We start from the raw sequence: 25,427 nt of genomic DNA, 5'->3' as shown, positions 1-25,427 counted from the left end.
TGTTTCTGTCTCTCTCCCTCTTTCCTTTCCTCTCCTCCTCCCTCTCCCCGTCCCTCTCTCTCTCTTCTCTCCCCTACTTTCCCCACCCTTCTCTGTGGGTTTGCTTATTTTTTAAGACAGACTATTTCTTTAACAGTGGATTCATGGCCACCAAGCACAACCATGGCTTATGTTCTCAGAACTCATAATCAACTAACATAGAAAAGTGCCAAGGGTCAACTCCCAATGCGCTGTAGTCACTTTTGGAACTGCCAGAGTGGCCTGCGGGAGGCTTGAGCCCCACAGTGAGCTCAGCAGTGCACAAACCCGGTCCTGCAGCCAGGGGTTACCACAATTGATAGTTGCCTTCAGAGCACTATCTTCAGAGTGAAGAAAGAGTGGTGTATTCAAATAAGTAATAATCTACTTCCCTAATTAATCAAGCCTTTAAAAGTAAACTGATAATCATCAAAATTATGTCTTAGCCTTAGAAATAACTTGAAGATAACATTAGTGGTATCCTTGAAATTTTCCTTTCTGAGGAAGTTTTCTTTGCTCTAATGTAATATTTTTAGATTGAATAATATCTTTAAAGTTTTAAATCCTGTATAAAATTTCCTTACCCTTTTATTTCTAATTCGTTCCTGACTATAGAGTGGTAGTAACTCCCATTTTCTGACTTTGTCCTGATCATCAGTATGGTTTAGTTGATACAGTTCTTGAAATGATGAATCTCTACATATTCATCTTGGGTAAATCTATTCTTCGAGCTGTTGTGGTTTGGAAAACATGAGAATATGTGAATTAGCTCTGCCAGTTACCACCTCCAGAGTCATAGGAAGTCATTCATAATTTAAGAATCATGTCTTCCTAACCAGCAAACTAGAAATGATCATCCCTGTCTTGCAATGTCATTTTGTAGGTCAGCTGAGATAATACATTAACATGTGTAGTGCAATAGCTATGTGCTAGATGCTCAGTGGCTCTTTCTCTACCATTTAATATAAATGACATCCCAGTAATGGCTCCCTACAAGGTGATGAAGCATACTGATATGCATGTTAAGCAATTTAAGACATAGTTTATAAGTACAAGGTATTCCTGGGACTCTGGTACTACCATAGTCATTTTCTTTTTGCGGGGGAAAAATACCCACACTGCCTACAACTTAACGGAGGAGAGGTTTATTTTGGCTTGTGGTTTTTAGAGAATTCAGTTTGCAGTCTGCTGGCTGCGAGATAGTAGGACGTTCTAGAAGGGTCTGCTGAAGGAAATCTGATCACTCACATCATGGCGGCCAGAAAGCAGAGAGCCACGGAAGAGCCAGAGACAGGAATGTGTGCTACCAGCTCATGTCTCCACTGACCCATTTCCAGCCGAACCCCACCTCCTTACAGCAAGTCAGCTGAGGCACCCCCATCCCCATCATCCAGTCACCTTCCAAATCTATGAGACATTTGGGGGGATAATTCAGTTCTAATTCATCACAGATACTTTTATGATTAGATAAAATGTCTTGATCCTGGGTCTAAGCATGAACTGTTGTTTGCAAATGTTAACACAGTCTCCCCTTCCATATTCACCCTGACTCATTAGTTTGGTTATGAGTCAGAAAAAGTATTTTCTTCCTCTGCTTAGAGCTGGAAATATGTAATTGTTAGTGAGAAATCCTCCTTTAAAAAAAAAATTCCAGACATGTCATCACTGAACAACACAAAGCACATGAAAAGAAAATTGTAAAAATATTTTCAACTTGCATTCACCAAAAGCTGGGGAATAAACTAACATGTATTCTGCCAATCACCTCTCTAAAGTTCTTGCAGAGCATAGTTGCGATATGTAAGGAAATGGTCAATCTTCATGTCTTCTTTTCCTGAAAACATTAGCATTAGTGTCCTGTGGCCCTTAATGAGGTCCTGTGGAATTAGGACAAGAGCTGTATTAGTTAGAAGAAAGGAGGTACCAGTTGGTTGAGAAGGTTTATACTTTTGAGTTTGATTGAAGGGTTCTGGGCTGGGTTCTTGGAGAAGAAACTAGGTCTCCCAGAACAACCTGCCTCTCACTCCTGCTTTGCTATAAATTGCACTCCATTTTTCAGGGAGAGTCTTCAGCTAAATAACTATGTGAAGTTATTTGTAACTCATTAGTCATTCCATATTGAACTTTACTAGGCACTGAGATGTTTGTGTCCTTTTGAAGAAGGCTTCCTCTTCCTCAGCCTAACAGGCTAGCAGTGGTGTGGTATAATATGCAGTGGAAGAAACGAAGAGAGAAATTAATTTTACCCAGAGGACTTTTGACAAGAGCTTAGAGCCAGCATAGGATTTCCACAGGCAGTTCAGAGAGGTGAAGGTTATTTTAGGCAGAAAATCTGGCTCCAGCAACTGGCCTGCAAACCCCATAATGCCTACTGTGGCCTATCCTAATTTCATTTTTAATCATCCTGACATTTTAATATAATAAATCAATTGTGACATTAGGAAGGGTTATGTTTAAAGTGTTGTCTAACTTAATTTACTGGTTTATTTTACTTTGAGACAGGTAGTCTTTGATGAACCCAGAGAAAGGATAGCTACTTCTCTCTAATTGCACAAGCATGTAGCAATCAAGACTGGTTTCAGCTCAAGTGAAATCTGTAATTGGAGGAAAATGATTTGAATGTTTGTCCTTAGAAGGTTATGTGTTACACTGGAGAATGCCTCATGCCCTGCTGACATTTCCATTCCAACAATTTGTGTTCAAGTGAGTTGTATGATCAGATTTATGTACTATGTTAACTGAGTAAGTTTAAAAAGAAAGGGACGGGTTTCAAAGCAATTGAGAATAAATCTAAAGAGTGGAGATAAGAAAATGTTTATTTTCATGTAATAGCATAGTTCGCGGATACTTAAGTCCCTCTTGGACTGCTCTTTAGCGCTGCATCGCTGCAGTAGTAAATGACGTTGGCCTGCTCCATACCCTTTTCTTTCAGACATAGTTTCTAGAGAAACGACCCATAAGGACATTGTTTTCCCAGTGCAAACTTTCTAGAACTAAGTTTTGGTGGGAGGCTTGGCAAAATAGACACTCAAAATAGTGGTACACGGAGGCATTCACAAATAATCTGCACTAAACGATAAGGGACAATTCATTCTACAACTGTTTATACTCTACTGTATGCAGGGCAATGTGCGTGGCTATGTGGGTCTTACCCCCTAACTGGAGAAACCAATGATTAAAAAAAATACCACATACTCAAATTATAACTTGAGGAGATAAACAGTGAACTATTTTGCAGAATCAAAAGAGGAAGTGGTTCGTTTAGAAAGATGGTTAGAAGAGGCCTTTCCAAGGAGGTCATATGTATGTGAACACCTAGGAAGTTTAAGGTCACAGCCACTGAAAGGTCACTGCAGGTATGTGAGCATTCCAGGCAGAGGCAAGGGATGTTCAAGGCAATAGGACAGAAAAGATTGAATGCTCTCAAGAAGGATGGGGGCTCTGAGTTGAATCTGATGACGTAGGCTGGGTCTTGATCATTTTACAGGTTACTTTATTATGCTTCTAATAGAAAAATTATCAGGTGATTTTTTTCATCATTAGGCAATAAACAGGCTTCATGAAATGTAAGGATTATTGGTGGCTGCCCCATGGTAGTAGATTGGAGAATGGTAGTGAAAATAAGTTAGGAAGTTATTAGAGTCACCCAGGTGAAAGATGTGGCACTCTGGACTGGCATGAAGGCAACATAGATCATAGAAAGTGGGTGTATTTGGTATGTATTTTAGAGGAATCCGTATATAAACTTAGGTTCCTGGCTGGAGCAGATCTGGGGATGCAAAAGTTCTGTGTGTCAGCTCAGATACTGTCAATATTAACCCCTAGAGTTTGGGTTTGGGTCATAAATCAAGTAGGAAGTCTCTTCCCTTCTTCATATATCCCCCACAGTTCCTTCACATGGAGATGTTTTTCCACGTCATCTCTAACCCCTGCTAGGGGAGCAATTCTACAACAGTGAATCCATCTTTCTGCCCTGCACTGCAGCTTCATTCTATTCCTGTTCCCATCATCGGGAGTGAGGGTTCTGTGAAATGGAAAATGTTTCTTCTTAAAAATTTGGAGCCCTAGAGCCAATAATGGATAATCAGAGATTAGTCATGGGACATGGGGGACAAGGAAGGAAAAGCTTGTGCCTCTCATGTTCTAGGAACTGGTCTCTTAAAAGATGACATTTTGTAGCTTATATGGGCTGGAAACATGTTCCTATACAAGCTAGGTGTTATTTTTAAAGAAGCAATTTTAAAATTTAAATTAGGATAATTACAAATTAAATTAGGATAATTACAAGTAATGTGGCTATAATCTGTTAGAAGGTGATAAGTAAATCTGTTAGATTTGTACAATATTAAATTAACACATTCATGGGTTTATATGAACAGGCTTGAGTCTAAAGGCAGGTCTTAGGCCAGGACATGTTGATAGTTCATTTGTTTGACAAACAGCAGTTACCCCTTTTGGTTTTGTCTTCTGATCCCTGGTTAAAATTTAGAAACAACTGTGGTAAGGCATTAAATTCTATTTTTAAAAGAATAATATGTAAAAATGTGCTGAGTGTGTCAAGGGTGGTTGTGGGAGTGATATGCCAGGAATGAACATCAGGATTGAGGAATTTTCAGAAATTTTGATGCAGGACAGTATATATTTCAGGATATTTCAATATAAGACCTACAAAGAAAACAAGGTAATGTCTTCATATCTTAGAGAGTAAAAAAAGTTTTAGGAAAGTGTGTAGGATTGCTGTTCATCTCAGGTATTTGTTAGAATAACAGGAAGCTAATTAACACCCGTTAGAATGCCTGTCACCACCTCATATCCCCTCCCCTCCCCTTCCCAGGATATCCTACTTAATACATGGACACAATTCCATTGGCCTTTTGACTGTGGTTCTTCTTGGAGCTTTTGCTTCTATTTTTCATGCATAGTCATGATTAGAAGCTAGAACCCTGGGTAGCTATTAAGTCATGGGAAGAATTTTGACCTCATGGAAAGGAGGTGTCTCTTGAGGCGGACAATAATAGAGAAAGGACTTTTATGTTGTGCTTTCTAGCTAGTGGGCATGCAGTGAAGACTAACCATGCTGATGCTGAAGGACTGGCACGAGAATTACAATGTGGCTTTGGATATGGATTTGACAATTCAAATGTCCATCAATTCACCTATAATCATCACGACAAATTGATATCATCTCACTTGGTTTCTTTGCTTTATGTGGAAAACTATTGCGTAGTTTTTTCATCCTTAAAGTGAACTTTAAGTTATCACCACCACCATCATCACTATCATGTAGTATTTTAGTGCCTCGGTTCATGAACTCAGTTTTCTCCATAGTTCTGGTCGCACACTGAACTGGGTGAGAACTGAATCACATTTCCTCCAAAGGTCAGCATGAACCTAAACGTTGAATTTGATTCAGTTCTCATCCAGTGTGGTTTGTGACCAGAACTGTGGAAAGAATCAAGTTTGTGAACTGAGGTATACTTGATAAATAAAAATTATATGTATTTAAAGTAGACAGTGTTTGAGAAAGACAGAGATGATTCCTGTAGTAAAGCCAGTTAACATATCCATTACCTTAGCTGCCTCTTGCTTTGGTGGTAATATTTTTGTAATCTACTCTCAGCAAATTTTAAGTATGCAATAAATGCTATCAATTTTAGTCACCATACTGTACATTGTCTCCAGACCTATTCATTGTATAACTGAAAGTATGTATTTTTAATGAAAACATCCCCATTTCTTATATATGTTATAAATTTACTTCAGGATCCAACTTTCTTTAATGGTTTGATCACTCTTGCATTCTTACATCCGGTAATCTGAGCAACTTCACTGAAGATAACAATATGTAATATGACAACCACTGTTAATTCTTGTCATTTTGTTCTGAAACCCTGTATCATTTCTAGTATTTTTGCTTTGTTTGGTTTTTGTCTATGTTGTTGGTATTTGCTATTGTTCTTTTTTTATTATTCCCTTTGAAATAAAAAAAGCAGGATCAAACTCTAAATGTTTTTAGTGTTTTAGGAACCATGATTTTGCAATTTTGAGAATAATAATGTTGCACTGCCAAATAACAGAAAAGCGAATTATACTAGTATAATTCCTAAGATAATATAAAACTTTTCTTAAATTTATACTTTCTATTTACAACTATAGTATAACTTTTCTGCTTGGTATGTTTTAATACTTTTAATTGAATCCCATGCACATTTTTATTTTATTGTATCCTATTTAGATACATGTTTTTTTTGTTTCCTAAGATCTACAATAACATGCTTGGGATCCCTAATACCTTGAATGTCTTTCTAAGTTTGAAAAATTTATTTAATCAACTTCATGTGTCATTTTATCTGCTGGCAATGTTAAACATTCTCTAAATAATCCATCAGCATTGTCTCCGTCCTCTCCCTCTTGGCCTTGGCCATGTTCCACTTCCAATTGATTATGGAGGCTGCCTCCTTCCTTTCGGGACTAGCAGTTAAGCTGGCACCTGGGTGTCACACACTATCTGGATGAAAGAAAGGGTTTCTGGCCAACTTGTCTCCACTGCTCATTGATCTCTCTCTCTAGAAAGACTGGTGTGTCTCCTGACTGAGTCCTTCCTAGAATGATTTAAAACATGATGCCGAGCGATATAAAGTCCTGTTTCAATAGCTCCGTCTCACACACTGAGGCTCATCCTGAGAGCTGCCACTTCTGCTTTCACACAAAGGGCATACAGACCGCTCCTAGCCTGAGCTGTCTGCCATTGTGCTGTGTAAAATTAGCTAATGGTTATACCCAGCAGAAGGAAAGTTAGAGGTAAGAGGCTACTAGCACAAGTGTCCTTGTGCTTGTGCACTGTCAAGAAGTAGATCTGCCTTACTTTTGGAGATGAGCAAGTTTGAGCTTTCTAGCTTCGTACAAAGAAGTGCTAATTTTGACTGAGCAGTCTTAGTGAGCGCAGAGTTCTGCCCCTGCTGGTCTGGACCTGAGGCTGTTTTGCTGTGAGCAGAATAGACCCAGTGTCATGAGGTCACTCCCACCTTAGGCATCAGTGCTCTTCCCCCCCTGGAGTGGTTCTGGGATGAGCTGGGGCATCTCCCCCAGGACCAGAGTGTCCCCAGAAGAAAAGCCAGCAGTCTGCATTAAAGCTGCCTGCTTGCCCTCTGAGAGGCTCCTAATCCCTTGAGCTTCAGTAACCCAACAATGACCTTTGTTTCCTCAAAATTAGGACTCATGGAAAGTAGAACAACTGAGCAGTAGGAGGAGGTACACTTGACTTAGTATTCCACTAGAGTAAGCCTGGTACAGGATTAGGTATAGCAGTACTCAATAATGAGAGGTGGTTGAAATGCAGCTTTGTTTTTCTACAAATAAACAAAATATTTTCAGTCACATTAAAGACTTAGTATCTTGCTCTGTATGTTTGAGGGCTAATAAGATTTCTGTTTTATGATATGCAGATGTAAGGTAGGTTGCATTCTTATCACTTTGAAAAATAATGTAAATGCAAAATTAAGTTGTGTAAACATTTACGTTTAAGTCACTGAAAATTCATGGTAAATAAGCATTCACTCCACCATTAAATTGGCTAGAAATAGAAATTTATAAATGAGAGTCACCATCCCTTTTAGGTTTAATGTGTCAAAACAAAATGTATTGGAGATGAGCCTCTAAAAATTGCTGAATGAGAAAAAAGTGCAAGTACTAGCTCTTAATCTTTAAAATATTATACTTATCACTGTGTATCTAGATAACACATATTTTGCAAAAATAAAGCTTATCAGAAAAAACATTCACAGTAGATCTTAATTTTATGAGATGGAATTATTTTTAAAAATTAACCTTTAGAGTTCAAATTCTAACAGCCGAGGGGTAAACATTTTTGGAAAGTTTGATAAAATTCCATTTGACCACTTTAAAGTGTTCCAAGTGTGTGGGAGAGGTAAATAAGAGTTAAGGCGTAGTTAGGAAAAAAGTGTATTTCATCAGTTAGGATAATTTGTGATGCTCACAGATAACTCAAAAGCTTTCATTTTAAAAGTCAAACTAGATGTGAATGATACTAGTGCATTCTTAAATTTATATGCTGTTTTTAAGAAAAAGCATTCATAATTCTGTATTGAGTTTATACATGGATTTATTTCCTGCAGCTTTGGATTCATTTTCTTAACATGTTCCTTTTATTAAGGCCAAATACGATAAGAAGGAAAAAGCTAGCCTTATAATTAAAATAATCTGTCGTTGGTATGTCTCTGGCAGTACATATGCCACATTAATCTACCTCTCTGAGCCTCAGTTTGCTCATCTGTAAAATGAAGGTACCGACAATACCCAACACATACAGTGAATTAAGTGACTGACTGAGTGTAAAATCTTGAGTACAGTCTCATCCTAGTCTCGTCTATAAAAACTTTTCATCTATAGAAACTTCTCAACTAACAGCTAGTCATTATCATTAATATTTTACTGTTATTCTACAAGCAATAAACTTATGATTAGATTTAAAGCTACAATTCATCGAATCAAAACCCTGAACAATTCTACTCTGTCCATCATTCTTTCTTAAATTTATATTACCAAAGCAGAGTTAAGGCACAGCCAGTTGTAAACTGTTGATTTTGGGAAATGATTTAATTTTAGTCAGCTTTAGTTTTCTAATTTGCACAACTAAAATAATATCTTTGAAGTAGCAATGATCTGTTTGGTATTGGAGCTGTTAGTACTGTTAAGTACAAGATTTCTAATACAGTGAATAGCTCATCTCAAGTTTTCAATATTATGAACAGTACTATTGATTTTTAAAATTATTAAATATCATTTTAAATAGCATGTATGAATTACTAATGATTAATTAGTAATGATTACTATGTATCATTACTAATGATTTTCTCTTCAAGGGTAGAATTATGAGAAAGAACTTGGAAAAAGAGAGGGATGAGAGAGGGATTATCTGAAGCATAGGCATAGGAAGAGTATTAGTGCTAAAAATGGAAGGTGTAAATCACATAGAAACTAAAAATCACTTGAAGTAACTCCTTTGCTAGGGAATGTGTATCTTTTTCAATTAGCAGTGCTTTCTACTAGTTAATATTTATAACTGAACCAAAGATATTCTTCTCAAGGAGCTCTATGCATTCATCAGTGTGAATCCAAAACAATCATGTAGGATTTTTTTTTATTTCATTATCTCAATTAACTACTGCTGATCACCTTGTTAAGATACAACTTTTAGTCTCTTAGAGTGTAGATCTCTACCTGCAGCAAAATTGTTTTGCAAGCCTTTAAAAAGCAAGGATCATACCACTTTGGATCTCTTTACACATCTTGATTTTCTTACTTAAGCATTAAGCAAAACTACCAGCATAGCATAGGACACAAAAGTCGGAGCGGGATTTATATAAAATAGAAAGTTGAACTAGTGGCCAACTAATACTGATGACAAGTCAAAAATAGCTGTGGCAAAAAAATTTTTTTTAAATATTATGGACAGATGGATGGACACAGAGCTAATGGAAATTACACAACCATTCCAGAAAGAATATAGACCCAAGTCAGTGAAAATTATGTTATTAAGAGGAAGGCTCTCTACTTCATCAGTTAGTGGTGAACAAAATAAAATTACTCATGGCCTACTTTGCTACTGATTACAGTGCACTAAGATGCCCCAGACCTTCAGACAAGAACCAAGGACCATGCTCAAACTCTTAACAAAGGCAGAAACATGGCCATTAGAAGTCTGATGGACAGTAGTAAAGAGGAAATGTATTTGAAGGGGGTAAGGAAGGAAGGGAAAAGGAAAAAGCTTTAGAAGGATAAAATGAAAACAAAGCTTTATAAATGGGGAGAAGATGAGTTAAAGAGAGGAAAGCAGATTGGGAAAAATAAAGAAGTCAAAATAGATCATGTACAGGTACAAATTCCCTATGATAAATATGGTTCTTATGTATTTCTCAAATGTACCAATATACTTAATTATATTAAAAAATAAGTGAATAGAAAAAAAGAACAGTTACTAAAAGTTGAATAGTGATGCTGATCTTAGAATAGCTAAAGAATGCAACATTCTCATCTACATTTTTAATTATTCAGAACTGCTTGCCATTTTCTACCTGATTGTTTAATCAATTCTCTAACAGGAATAATGGAACCAACAAAGTTTTAGGGTAATAATTGTAATACAACTAAATTCACTCCTAATTTTATAGTCCAGACTTGTCTTAATGATTTTCTCATCACTGGGGCAAAAGACCTGACACCCACTGTTTAAAGGATGAGAGGGTTTTTGTGCCTTAAAGTTTTAGAGAGTTCAGTCCATGGTAACCTTCCTCAGGCAGAAATAGCATGGTAAAAGGGCCTGACATATGGTGGAAAGTTGCTCATGTGATGGGGCTGGCAAGCAGAGGGCAAAGAAAGGAGCTAGAGGTGGAGATGTACCTTTCTGATCATGCCCCCAGTGACCCACTTCTCTAGGCCAGGCCCCACTTCCCACTAGCATGCCCATCATTGGACCCATCAGTGGATGAGTAGAGTGCCCCTGTGATCCCAAAACCCAAAAGAGCCCCACCCCTGAGTGTACGAGAGTTTTGCGGGATATTCTAGATCCAAACCATGGCAAGACTCATAATCTTTTTGTCTATAATTTGGAGACCCCAAGGGCTAGGAAGCCCATGTGTATTCATAGATATCTGGCAAAATTTTTTTTTGCTTTTTTTGCTGTTGTTGTTTGTTTGCCAGTACTGGGAGTTGAACTCACGACCTTGTGCTTGCCAGGCAGGCTCTGTGCTGCTAAGCTAAATCCCCAGTCCCTAGCAAACATATCTGTCAGTAAAACTTTTAACTTTCATGAAGCTATTCATAGTTTTTATTCATCCCACTTAGTGTGAAAGTTCATATGCTTAATACAGAAATACTGATATGTGTTTGGTTATTCCATGCTACACCAAACCCTTTCGGTAGTGTTAAATATCATATTCCTGTCCAAAATTGGAAAAGTTCGAATTCTGTAACCCATCTGGCCTCAAGGGTATGGGTAAAGGATTGCAGAATGAATGGATATCTGGTTAGCTGAACTAGATACTCAGTGGCTCTAATTCTCTAGAACCACAGTGATAAATCCAGTTCCCTTCCCACAGAATGAATCTTCTGATGTTTTGGGGGGTTAACTATGAAGGTGCTACCTGATTTTCTATTGCCTTGACATAATATCTTTAGCTCTATTAATTGTTTTGGAGTCTCTTTAGTCCCTTTAGGATCTTCTTTGGTATCCTTCTTGCCCGGGCTTTGTAACCTGATATTTCAGCCATTCCCTTTCTGGAACCCCACTTTTTTTATACAACAGACTGCACTTCTCAACCTCTTCTTGCTGCCCAGCCTGACCCTTCACCCTTCTTGCCCTGGGAGCAATTCTCCTAGCTTCACCATTTCAAAATCAGTGTTGCCCAACCTGGGCGAGACTCCCTAGGGAATGGATATCCTGAGGCAAATCTTGGGAAACATAAGGGGAATGGGAAGTCAGATGTTCATTTTCCTATAATTATTCTCTAGAATGCTATATTCTCAGAACCCTGAACACCATTCCTTCATCCTTCCTTCTGAGCTTAGAACTTGTCAACATGCTTTACTGGGATCCATCTACATGTTAAGTTTTGTTTTGTTTTTTGTTTTTTTTTTTTCCAGAGTTATGAACAAAACAAAATCTCTGGCCTGGTAGAGTTTATGAGACAGTGGAGAAAAGTGTCACCAGTAAATATATAACGGGGTCCTGACCAGAAAGTAAAGTAGTCCCAAGGAAAGACAGGTGTAGGAGGTGAATGGCTTTATATAATCCAGCCAGGCAGTGTCTCTCTGAGAAATGTGTAAACAGGATTGAAGGAGGTGAGGGAAACTTGTGGCAATATGGAGGAAGAACATTCCAGACAGAAGGAGCAGCAAGTGCACGTGTTTGACAAGGAACCAAACTGCCTAGAACAGAGTGAGCAACAGAAAAAGAGCAGAAGGTTCAGGAAGGAGGCCAGAAGGTGTAATCTGGTGGACCACGGAACGACAGGGCTGTGATAAAGAGGGCATAGAGCCAGGGCCATGTGCAGTGCTGCTAGTGTAGCATGAGGAGGAGCAGGGCTAAGAACTGAGCTTTGGCCTGGGGTTTTGGAGGAACTGGTGGTGCCCACAGTGCACTTGCAGTTCAGAGTGGTTAGAACCAAACGCCTGATGAAACCGGGATGAAAGAAGCAAAGGCAGTGGCTACAGGCTGCTCTCCTGAGGAGTTTTGTTCACATAAAGGATCACAGCGGAAGAGGCACTTAGCTACTGGGGGAGGTGGATGAAAGTTTTGTGAGGTTTTTGTTTTTATTTTTTGATTGTAGGATAAAAGGCATATTTGTAGCAGATAGGAATAATCCAGTAGAGGAAAAACCATGACCTTTGTTCTCCTTAAAATGTGTGTCTTCTTGATCTATTCCTGTCTTATATCTCCTACATCTTATTCCTTAATTAAACCACTCTTCCTCTTGCATAATTCTAAACTATTATGATATAAATAGCTTTGTTGTACTCTTTTATGAGTTTTACGAAGAGGAAATTGGATAAACTCTGTATAACCTAACTTCTTTGTCTTATAGCCTTTGAGTTCCCCCAACGCACCCTTCCAAAGTCTTTCCAAAAAATTGGATACAAATGATCTAAATGTATCCTCCTTGCTAGAGAAGTATCAAAATGAAAACCGCAGTATAAGTTCCACAGAGTTTAACTTTGTATTGCACCACCTATTATCAGAATTTTTCTGAGCAACTTGCAGAAAGAAAAGAAAACCCTGAGATTATGAAAATACCTTAGTAGGAGTGGAAAGAGTAAAAAGTTGTTTGCATGAAAAATATCAAATGTAGTAAACAGCAATGCTCTTCTATACTAAAAGATGAACTTTGCTGTCAAATATGATTTTGTAATGGTTTTGACCAGCATGTGTGGCAGGAATTTGTTGTGTTTGCTATCATAAGTTTGTGGTGCCAGTGATTATTGTTTTACCATGTTGAGGAAATCTAAAATATCCTCAGTGTATACAAAATGGTTATGGTCATTCTTATAGGACTTAGAGAAAGCCACATCAACTCCGCTACTTTTGTAAATTGCATGGAAATCTGAGTCTAATATGCAATTAAAATATCCACAAGAAAAACTCATTCATCTTTTTCTAAATCAGAGATTTAAAAATCAGTGCTGTACAATGCAATCATTGTATTTTGTTAAACCCATAGTTCATTTTTTAAATTAACTTCATTGGTACATTTTAGATATGCATAATAACATTCATCATAGGGAATTTGTACCTGTATATGATAGATCTTAAATCTTCTTTTTCCCCAGTCCCTTCGCCACTTCAACCTCCTCTCCTCTTCTCCCTCTCCTTATTTACAATTTTAGTTTCCTCATCTGCAAAAATTTAACAACAGTAAATCTGCCTATAAAGTTACCCTATATCTCCTTTAAACATAGTTACTTACTGTAAATTCACTAAGTATGCTCCCACAGAGCTGACATTTCACTGTCTCATCTGCCCACATCCCATGAGAGAGTCTTTAAATATATGAAATGAAGAAAGCATTACAAATGTGTTATTTATCTTTTCCATTAGCCTAGAAGTTACTGAGGATAGTTCGACATAATTTCATGTTGAATTCTTACAGTCTCCCTATATTCATATTGAACACAGAATCATTTCCTGTCAAAATGGAAGAAAAGTATATAATACTCTAATCTATTGCATGAATTTAAAATTTATGTACATTCATGCCAACAAAATTGTCATTTGCAGGTAGAATTATAGCAGCAACTCAAAAATCAAGTCAAATAAAATCCTGGCTAGTTTAAACAAACTGTGAATGGGACATCCAGCTGCTTTGCTAGAGAGATATAAAAAACAAAATATTTGCATCAAATCTCCTTGTTTACCAAAACTTATCCCTGTGATCTTTTTTAGCTCAATCGTAATTTGTCTTGCATCACCGTTCATTCACTGAGTTGATTATTTTTCAAACATCTAGTGAACATTTAGCTGCGTGAGCCTTAACATTAAACTCTGGGAAGATAAACAGCTACACATGGTCACTCAACTTGAGGAAATTACTATTCAGAGAGGGGAAAGATGGGTAAATAAATAGCCATAGGTCTTCCTTAAAGTAAGAATCTGAACAAGATTATATAACAATATAGAATATTTCATATGTAACCCTGCCTAGAGACACTTTGAATAGAAAGCTAAATTTGACCTTGAATGACCTGCAGAAGAACACGGGAACAGACAAAGAGATTGGGCTGTCCCAGGGGAGCAGATTTAGCAAAGATGTCTCCTCCAGTGGGGGATGGCTGTGTGCTGATAGAACCCAGGGAACACTGCAGACAGCAAAGGAAAATATAGCAATGGTTCAGGTGCTATAAGGAGGCTTGACAAACAATTAGGGACTGGAATTACAGGGGTTGGGACAGGTTTTAAAACCATTGCTAATGAATAATTAATAATAGAACTTGTTAATCATTTGTGCACACATGGAGGGAGTGGTAAACATGAAAAAAAAGATTGAAGTTTATCTAGGAACTTATGAATAATTATGAATACTTATACCCTTAACCAGGGCCCAGCTGTGTGAGAGAGAGGAGAATGTCCATGGGGACCTGGAGCTTGGGTTCAAGGTCCACATTAGAGGCATGCATCTAAAAACCTTTGGCACAGAGAAAATAAGTGTAATACAAAATTGAGATTTAGTACAGATACTGTAGAGTCAATATTAAAGTCCTGGGGTAAAATAATATATGAGGGCAGCTCAAATAATAAGAAACAGCAAAGGAAATTAAGGAACCACATCCAGAACGATAGTTGGAAAATGTAGAATTTCATGAAGTTCAAAGGATAAGAGAATTAAAGGAATTAGAGTCGTATAAACCACTGCAGAATAATTAGTATGGTGGAAAAGGGTGAAAACTAGAAAGTGGCTGATGGATTAACTTGTTAGGAAGACTTTTGTCAGCTATATGAAAAAACAAGAAGTAGATACGAATGATGATGATGGTGATGATGGTGTGTGTGTGTGTGAATTATTTTAATGAGGACACAGCAACGTTGGTCTGTTTTAATGTCTCCGTAGCCATTTTAAAATTATACGGAAGAGGTGTCATGTCTGAGGTGGCTCCTCCATGAGCTATAATGTTCTGGGTCTTAATATAATCTTAGTCATTAAAGAGATTCAAGCTATAGAAAATCCATTAGGTTGGTTTGATGTGTTTTCCTGTGAATGAATGATTCTTTTATCTCATCACACCTCCATATCCCATACAAACAGCTTCAGGAAACACTGGTATGGTAATCTTCTGCTTTTTGGCTCTCTCTATATATTAAAGGAATCCATTTGCAGTTTTTGGAACAAAAGCATAGATCATGCATATCTAACTGTCATAGAATCATACACTTTGGGTTACAAGTATTCTTCAGACTTTAGCTCCTCTTATTGACTGAAGGGGCTGGCTTGCCTGCATGTCTCTGGGAAGAGAGTGGAACATGATGTGTGAGAGGCCCCCATGCTGGCTGGAGCCCCTGGGAGCCAGGCTTGACCCATCTGGGCCACAGAGCCACACATCCTTCTGCGAGGCTGTCATCACTGACTCACATTCCTGCCACCCTACCACTTGCTTCAAGCAGGGTGAAAGTTTGAGATTGATTCTCTTCCCATCAGGGGCTATGATAGGCTCGTTCCAGTTCTTATCTGTTACTGCTAGCGCTACAAAGGCAGTGTTTTCTCTGAAAAAGTGAAAACTCTCAGAAATGACTTCCAGAAAAATATCTCTGAAGAAAACTTAAGTTTGTTTTGTTTGTAGTAATCAGAAATGACAGTTTGGTTGATTTTGTTTTCATAGTATTTCAGAGATTTTGTGGTGTGTGCTGTGTGTGTGTGTGTGTGTGTGTGTGTGTGTGTGTGTGTGTGTTTTAAGGGAGTATGATTATAAAGAAGATAGAGCCAGAAAGAAACTTCCACAAATCACCTTTAATTCATCAAAGCATCTAATACCCATGTTTGTCTGGATTAAAAGCCATAACCTTCCTCCGTGTTGAGAGTCTGCCTCTGGCTCTTCCCACTCTTTTGGGTAAGAAAAATTAAAACTTGTAGGCAGACTTGATGGTGTTATGTTTCAGCGAAGTACATTGTGAATGGTAGTAATGATAACTCTGTCTGCTCTTAGCTTACTATGGAACATCTGTCTCCACTCTGTCAAGAATCCTAGACTTGTGGCATCTTTGCTCCGTGCTGTCCCCAAATGTCTCCAGGGACAAAGGTGGTGACTCCTGGCGTGCTGAGCCCAAACCAGCAGGCAGTAGATTACAGTCTGCCACACAGTACTTGATGAGACCTGATTATGTGGTAGCAGGAAAGTGGCTCCCTTTCTCTCATTCAGCTGAATGATGAGCATATCTGTTTCCTTGATAAGACTGCAGCCAGCTTGGCATTTGCTCTAGAAGGGAGAAGAGATGGTTCTGCCTGCAGGCTGCAGGGACATCTGGTTTCCCTTCTCTGTGTCTGTGCCAGGGCATATCTCCCTTACGCATCTCACAAACTGTTTTTAAACTTAATCACGCTAAACTTTTTGTATATGTTTGCCTGACAATAAATGGGTCTGGGACTAGGCAGGGAGCATAAGGAGAAGAATACGTCTTTATTAGGAGAGAAATGACAAACTCCTCTGTTTGAATAAAATCCTTATTGTAAATGAATCTAGTTAGAATAAGTACACAATTTGAAAAGAAAAAATAATGGAAATATAAAACTAGTTTTAACAAACTCTAAAAGAGAACTATTTTTTTTATTTTCTTACCTACATCTGTCTTCTCTATTATCTTATAAACTTTAAAAATATTCTAATTCTCTTGGACTCAAATTTTCTTTGCTTAATAACTTCTAAGCGCAATGTCCTAAAACTGAATGACACTATTACCGCTTAGCCTATTTCTATGAAAAGACTCAACCTCCATGTATATATATTTTGATTCCTTTTCACTTCTCTTTAGGTGACACAGACAACTTTCTTTTTTATAAGGAAATTTTTAAACTAAGGATCTTTTCAGTTTATACTTTAATAATTAAAGATGTTGTGTTTGTTTTTTCTCGGGACCAAGAAAACAGTTTCAGCGAGGGGAGAACATCAGTCACAATCCTCACTGAAAGTTTTGCTACTGCGGCTGTTGATGAGTCTTGGTAGTGCTGCAGCCTCCACCATTATCAATCAATGTATCACATTTCTTTACCTTGATAAGCTTGAATTTCAGGTTTCTACATTCATCCCAGAATTTTTTTCTGTCCCTATGGACAAACTACTGATGCCACAGGTTGGGTAGTGTCACATAACCAGGTATGCAATATCTTAGAAAGTAATACTCTTAATAACTCATAGCTTTGATGGCCCCACATAAGTCAGCCTCCTGCACCCCACCCCTGGCCACCCAGGTACACTTCTACATCCCAAGGTATGTAGGAGTTGGGGGGTAGGGCAGAGGTGACAGCTAAAATTCCCACCTTCAAGTTCAAGAACTCTATTAATTTAGCTAGAACTAAATTCAGTCTTACTGTTCTAATTTGAGGCACCATTTAAAACAACTTAATTATCTGCTTTCCTCCTATGGATAAGGTAGAGACTCTTATAAGGAGCTTCTACTTAAGGCAAGCATGCTCGCAGTAGTGAGAGTGAGCACAACCTGGCATTCTAGGCAACCTAGCATCCTAGGAAGAAACAGAAAATGTAAGTAGCAAAGCTAGCTAGCAAAGTGCAAACTGCTGGTCCAGCTTCGGTACCTTGGTTATCTTAGAGGGCTGGCCCTCTGTCAGCTCATTCTGCAGTGATTGGTCCAGTGTGGCATGGGCTACCAAGTAAAAATTCAGTCTACTTATGGAAAAAGGACAATTTAATCATTTAACAATGACTTTATTCCAAGTTGATTATATAAAGATTGTTCCTTGAAAGGAAACACGTTTTCACTGTCTGGAAATCATGAATTCATTTGCCAGAGTGAAACTACTTTAGGCAAAAATCACTTTCCTTCAATTTGTCACCTCCTCTTTGTCTAATGTCATTCCGTATGCCCTTTCATTCCTTTCTCATCATTAAAGTTTCCCTTAAAAGAAAGAGAATGCCTTATTCTCTTTGATTACTCTTAGTTCCCCTTCTATGGGGTAAACAGAAGGACAAGTTTAAGGGATAACAGCATCCATTTGAAATCTGTTCAGCAGTTTGCTTTGTATGGGTTCATAGACAAAGATATTATAGAAAAATATTATCATAAAATTTTATGACCATTATCTACCATTTTAATATCTTTTTCCTCCTTCTAAAAGATAATTCTACATTTCCTGTTTTGTAGTCTCTCATTCTTGCCATAGTATTTTGTTTTGTTTCATTTTTTGGAAATCACTAAAAGTGATGAATGAAGAATTTCTTTTCATTATCATATGATTTGATCTTGCTCATATTTTCCTTCTCCTATCTAGATTGCTGATTGGAAATCGTAGCTGTTAAAATGAGCCTATCACAGATGGCACAAATTGTTACTTCCTTCTTTAAGTCTCTAATAGGGCAAAATCTTGATTAACAAATGCATAAGCAGGTCTCCTCTGGGTAAATACATCCATGTTGAGAACAATAGATCTTCATAAATCATAAACAAGAGCTGTGTCCCTGTACAATACCAACAGACTCCACTAAGTCTGGAGGTTCATCTCAAGCACAGGCAAAATTTGGCCTGCCTTCCTCAAGCCAGCCATAGTTTCATCTCTCAGTTTTCTCTCTCGGTTGCTGGTGACCACTGTTCCTCTTTATAAACCAAGTGTTGTCCCTCTTTTTGCTTCTGTCCTCCTTCCCAAATGGGACACATTGGTCATTTTTTATTTATAGTTTTAAACACTGTCTCTACCATGTCCTGTCACTTAAAGTCTTTGGTACCTTTCTGTGAAATGAACACCTTTCTTGAGCTCGATTTCCAAAGCATTAGGCGTTGCTGAATGAGGGGTGAGGTAGGAGGGGAAGGAAATGGAAGGTTATGAGTGGTTCTCAGCAAGCCTCACCGTGCGACTGCCCTAGTCTTCTGTGAGAAGACACAGCTACCAAGAGCTGGCTCTATCTCTCTATATCACCTTCTCCCTCTGTGTTTTTCTTATTGTTGCCAATTCTGGCAAATTCTCTGACCTCCAGGGACACATTCTTTTTTTCCTGTCTCAAGTGTGAAAAACGTCTTGTTGTCAGAGTTGTGTTGAAATAAAATTGGCCTTTGGCAGAAACAGTGTCTGGAAGCTCAGGGGTGGTGAGAATCACAAGTGCTGAAGTGAGCAAGTTTTTGGTGGGCCAGGCTGTGATCTGATGAAATGAGGAGGTGAGGAAGAGTTGTCCTAAGAGGTCAGTCAGGCTGGACTTCTGAAAGTGTTACTCTATCAGTTACAGAATGCTGTACCTCAGAGTGAGGCCAGCAGGCCATCGACATCAGATTCTCCTGGGTCTGTATTATAAATGCGTTCAAAAGACACTAAATCAGAATATATAAGAGTGAACCCAGAGAGCTACATTTTAACAAATTCTCCACAAATCTTCTTCTCCTAAATTAGAAGAGCACCCTGTTTGACATTCTGGTTCTCTGCTCAACAGCTCCCTGGAATTACTCAGGTATGCATATCTAGAGATGCTTAGGAAGCCATAACTCACTCACTTCAGGCATGTAAGCATCTGAGACAGAAACCAGCAAGCCAGTTTGAGCTTTTGCCTGTAGTAGTATGGGGCTCCTATGACCTCCAAGGGGAAAACGATCCACAGTTCTTGAAGCTCATGTGGCTCAGCCTTCTTCTGGACCTCCTATTTCTCAACCCCATTTTTGCTTTCTAAGCTAAGTATGAATAATTAATATTTCTCAATTCTCCATGGCTCAGCTATCACCAAACCCAGAAAGATTTTCACAACTCCTGCCCACCACCCCGGGAACCTCATCCAGCACACAGTCATACCTTATACAGATTTAGGTGCTTTCCTTAGTACAACATTGTCAGTTTCTTGCTTGTGTCTCTCTTTCCTGTTAGACATCGAGTGTAATTGTCCTTATATAACTGAGCTACGTCCAGGGCCTGAGCCGGAATCATGCTCTATAAATGCTTGTCAAGTGAACAGATGAGCCAGAAGGTCTTGTGAGGCCCCTTGACGCACATTCCCCTCAGTTTGTATCGCCTGCCATAAGGAATGACTGGATTAACTTGTGTGTAAAATGAAATATGTTTGTATTAGAATCAGCTTCCTGCGATTCTTACAAAAATGTGTTTTGAGAACCAAACAAATGGGAAAAGGAGAAAACTGGGGTGCTTTAGGGGATCTAAACACTTGTGAAGTACATTTTTTTAATGCCACAAAAATGCTTTAAAGAGCTTCAAGTAAATTTAAGAGAGGATCTACTGGATTTTGGCTAAGTGCTGAAAAAAAGTTTCCTTAATTCCCTATCCAAATACTTCAGCTTAAATTTACTGGTAGCTATTTCAGAGGAAGATGGGGACTCTGCAATCCTCAGTTTGTTATAAAGAAAATGTTTTTGTCTTCAAATGTTTATAGGAAGGATTAAAGGCAATTTACAGCTCGAACAGAAAGTCATAAAAGCGGTGACAATGCAGTGTCTTCTAAATTGTCATTTTCTGGAATTACTAACAATATCAACCCCGCAGGCATTTTACATCTAAAAGGAATTATGTTCATTTGTCATGCTTTAAGGTAAACTATGACATCAATCTTGAGCTGCTAACCTGGATTGTGTCACTCTATTGTTTAAGATGAGGGATTGAGGCAGTTGTAGGGAAGATGAATTCTGTCATTAGATCATTTGCTACAGAACTCAAGAAATAGATCTATAATTTATCTCTTTCAGAAAGTTGGACTACAAAATGTACATGAAATGTATTTTCATAATATCAAGCCACAATCTGTTTAGTTTTTCTAGAAATGCTTCACTTTTAATTCCCTGGGTGGGGTGGGGGAGAATCACAAGAATGAAAACAAATTAACCTGACAGGTTATTTTCCTTCTTATAGTGCCATTTTTCTGCTAAGAGAGTCCCAGATTACAAGGTTTCTTGCTATGTGTTTAATTTTAATAATGATAGCATTGTGTAATACTTTACAATTTATGAAGAAATTTTTAAATGAAATTGTACTCAGTCTTTGCAACAAGTGTGAGTAATAAAATATCATACTTTCCGTGTAACTGAGTCCTTTTATTATGTGAAGGAGTACGGCACTTCAGAGCTATTTGTGCATTATCATTGTCAAGCAATATAGGATCTATCTCCAAACAACATCCTCTCTAACTATATCTCTGGTGAATCTAATGCTATTTTCCTTGGCCTGTGTAGAAAGGAAGAGATGTTGTACTGCTCGTTCTTTTCTGTTTTCAATTAAATGACTGGTTCCTATGCTTGATGAACCTCAAGTTTTAGAAAATGCCCAAGTATTTGTTACAAATGACTTTTATGCATAGTTTAGTGCAGAAAGTGAAGCTGACAATATTTTAAATAAACATATAAATTTTGTATGATACTCTTTAATTGTGTTCATGGTTCTGGAATTATGTTAATATTTCTGATTTAGTTTTTCTTGGGTACCGGGAATTGAACTCACGATCTTGTGCTTGAATATTTCTGATTTATGTAACGGTGCCAATCCCATGTACATCGTAGAGTCAATTTCTGGACTCAACATCATCCAGAGGTTGAGAGCCTCTGCATGGATAGGACTTGATAGCTCTAACTGTCTGTATTTTATGTTATTATCAGGTACCACATGGTACTTCTCCAGTAACTCAACTCTTTAGTGTGTTGTGACTTGCTCACTCATTATAGAGTGTACCCCAGTGATCTATGTAGTTTTCTGTTTAAAGCCATTTTCTTCTCCCCACTCAGAGTAAAAGAAGCTGAAGAGGTATGTAGGCAGAAAAAAGGAAAATCACTTTATAAAATAAAACCAAGACATGACTCTGGAATCGTAAGTATTTAACTTTTCTTGTTTTTGACTTGTGATTTTCCTTGGCTTTGAACCTTGTCTTCACAATATGCACAAGTTCAATAATTTTCCTCCTAAACTTGAATAAGTAAGAAGCTTCTAAATTCCAGAATGTCCTTTTCTTTATGCCTTTGATCAGACTCAGAAAGTTAAGGGAGTCTGAGTATGCAGTATTCAAAACTTAAGATGAATACAGTGAGCATGCTCGCTTCCTCCTTTAAAGTGAAATGCCAGATTATATACTCTTGGAAAGAAGAGCTCGGTTAAAATGACATTTTCTTTGTGATACTGTATGTGCTTTGTGTAATGTTTTGAAGGGACCTTCACTTGGTGTCAGTGTATGTAAATGGTGTTTTAAATGAAAAGTGGGCGTAGGCCTTTAAACAGGGACATCTTTAATTAGATTGCTGTAATGTAGTCTAAATGGAAAAGACAGCAAGATAACTCATACTGAGATGTTATTAAGTAGCCCCAATTAGAGAAGAAAGGTAGGAATTGTATCTTTATTTATAATCTTATTTTCCCTTCAGTTTTTGGTGTATCAAAATTAATCTTATCTAAGGACAGGTTTAATCTGATTAAAGTTCAGTTTTAAAGCTGTATTTAGTAAGGAGGAATAGTTATTAGTTAACCTCAATCATCTTACTATAAGATTACAGGGGAATTAAAGCACATTAACCATGACATGAAGAACTAATTACATTTTCATATTTATATGTTTGAATGTAGGATCAAGCATGAGAAAGATCTTATAGCACTCCTTCACACCAGTCAGAAATTAAACTTTAAGAGCTTTTCTTTTCCTCAGAAATATATAATGGGTTGTCTTGGTAAAATTCAAAAAGATAAATTAATCTCTACTGACATTTTTTCCTGCATGGATTGCTGGGACTTTAATTTTTTCACAGAGAATTTGACAAAAAGATCTTATTTGATCTACTCTAAACTCCATACTTTTTTTTTTTTTTTTTTCTGGTACCGGGAACCGAACTCATGACCTTGCGCTTGCCAGGCAGGCGCTGTGCCACTGAGCTAAATCCCCAGCCCCTAAACTCCATACTTTAAAAAAAAAAAATTCTAACTTTCCCTCGTCTCTGACATGTTTATTTTCAGAAAGCAAAGATAAGCATGAAAACCTGAACAAGAAACAGGAGGCTGAAAACGAGGCACTGCAACAACTTCCACAAAATTCAGCTGACCTAAGGGTGGGAAGGAAACTACAGCGTTCTGATCATTTTTCTTCTTAGCCTCTTGCATAATCTGCGTTTTCTAGACAGTTCACCAATTGTTGAATTTTAGTGTATGTTGATCAGTGGAGACCTGTGGAGAAGTAGAAACCTTTTCTTTGTGTAATTGTTCACGGCATCACACTGACAGCCCTAGCAGCACGTGTGCACAGCAGTCTGTACTAGCTCTGCACATGCTGAGCAGCAACCTCCAGTATCCTTTTGTGAGATTCTTCTTGTCATGGCGAAAACACTTTGCTTTCTACAGACCACCAGGACTCGGCATCACTGCATTTAGATTCATGGATAAATGTTATTTCTAGTGAATTGTTTGTATCTGTTTCATGTCTACTTATAAATTTTCTATTTTAAAAACCTGAGTACCATTGATATATCATAATCAGTGCTTTCCCAGCTCTTGGGTTGCTCTCCATAGCTATATATTTGTGAAAGAAGAGTATCATTTTTTTAACTCGTCAGGTAAAGAATAAAAAATCACATAGCAAAAGAAAAAATAGTTTCCTATAAGTTATTTAGTACAGAAGGAATCAGAGTTTTAAGTTTAATGAGAGCTTATGAAAAGCTTATCTGCAGCAGAGGTAAATTAAGTCAGAGATGTGCCTCCAGTACCTTTACTTAACACTTCGAAAAGAAATTTTCACTCAGTAGTTTGAAGGAATTTAAACAAATGATACTGATAATATTGCCAAACATGACTACCATAAAAAAAAAAAAAAAAAACAGAAATAAGGGGAAAATTGGGGGATGAACTGGTTCTATTTAGAAACTGTTAAGAAAACATGCTTGTGTATTTTTACATGACTGGGATTATCATGGTGGGTTACGACGTTATTAAAGCTATAAAATGAAGATATAATGATTCAGTATCAAAAGAAGTCAGGAAAAGATTTTATTTTACTTTAAGGAAAAATATGTAAATCTCCCACTTATTCTGAGAGTATTTTACAATCAGCTCATGATACATTTTGATGTTTATATCTAACAGTAATAGTTATTTTTATGTTTTTATTGCTATTAATGATATTAGTTGAGAGTTATGGTTGTAGAAAAGGAAAGGATTTATTGCTTTTGCAAATCAATAATGGAAAGCAATTTGAAAAAGGTAAAGTGATGTTCTAAATCATAACTATGTTTGTATTTATGTAAAGTATGGTATCTTACCTTTTAGTTTGTAGTTTAAGTGCAAAGAAACAGCAGTGTTTTTTTTTTCTTCTATTGTTGTTTTGTAGTCTTCCTGTCCCCTCAGTCCCTTCAATGTGTATATTACCAGTCTTCAACAAAGTAATAGGGCATTTAACAAAGATCGCTCTGTGCAATACTGTATGTAGTGTTTCTATTTCAATTTTTTAGGATGTTAATTTATATGAAAATAAAATGAATAATAAAATATTTTTGTGTCTGTCCTGTGCACATTGCATAAGGATACTTGGAAGATCACAGCTGTCTTAGTCACTTTTCTTGGTGCTGGGACGAAATACCCAACACCTCAATTTAGAGGGAGAGAAGCTGATTTGGGCTCATGGTAGCAGTTCATGGTCAGCTGGCTCCAAGACAGAAACTACACAGCAGAGGGGCATAGAGGAATAAATCCTGCTTATATCAGGGCAGCTTGGAAGTAGAGAAAGAAGGGAGAAGCCAGGTAGGGATAGTACATTCTCCTAGGCCATGCCCTCAGGGACCTGCCTTTTCTGACAAGGCCTTACCTCCTATAAATTAAACTCACAAGTGGGTCAATCCACCAATGAGTGTGGTGCTCCTTTGTTCAAATCACCTTCCAAACACACGAGACTTGTGGGGATATCTCGGATGACAGCCATCATACTCAACATTTGCAGGAGGATTGAAAGAGGAGTGAAACCAAATTAGTCTGCAGATTCACATATGCAGGATACCTGCACACTATTGCATGGATCCAAAAACTTAAGTGATATTGAAGTAAAAAATCAGGATGAAATATTTACTTCTTTGTGCTGAAACTAGGATTTCCACCCTGAGCTTGCAAAGAACTTCTGTACCTTTCCAGATGGGTATCTCATAATGCCTTACAATTCATGGTATCCAAAGCAAAACTTAGCTTGTACTTTTGTCCCTCCAAATTTGACCATTGTTCTGTGTCACATATCTC

At 37.6% G+C, this 25,427-nt stretch overlaps 1 protein-coding gene across 1 annotated transcript in view; it reads left to right on the top strand.

Annotated features, from left to right (window-relative positions):
* The window catches only part of Fmn2 (formin 2), a 307,518-nt gene extending 282,827 nt beyond the window's left edge, over positions 1–24,691 (top strand). Inside the window, exons 19-20 of the mRNA XM_005375457.1 lie at positions 21,956–22,037; positions 23,169–24,691. Coding sequence (XP_005375514.1) covers positions 21,956–22,037; positions 23,169–23,195 — 109 coding nt within the window. The 3' untranslated portion in view covers positions 23,196–24,691. The remainder of the gene's footprint in view (positions 1–21,955; positions 22,038–23,168) is intronic.
* The last annotated feature ends 736 nt before the right edge of the window (positions 24,692–25,427 follow it).

Source organism: Chinchilla lanigera, unplaced genomic scaffold (assembly GCF_000276665.1).
Source record: "Chinchilla lanigera isolate Chin_1 unplaced genomic scaffold, ChiLan1.0 scaffold00005, whole genome shotgun sequence".
Lineage (NCBI taxonomy): Eukaryota > Metazoa > Chordata > Mammalia > Rodentia > Chinchillidae > Chinchilla > Chinchilla lanigera.
This window is presented reverse-complemented; position numbering and strand designations above follow the sequence as displayed.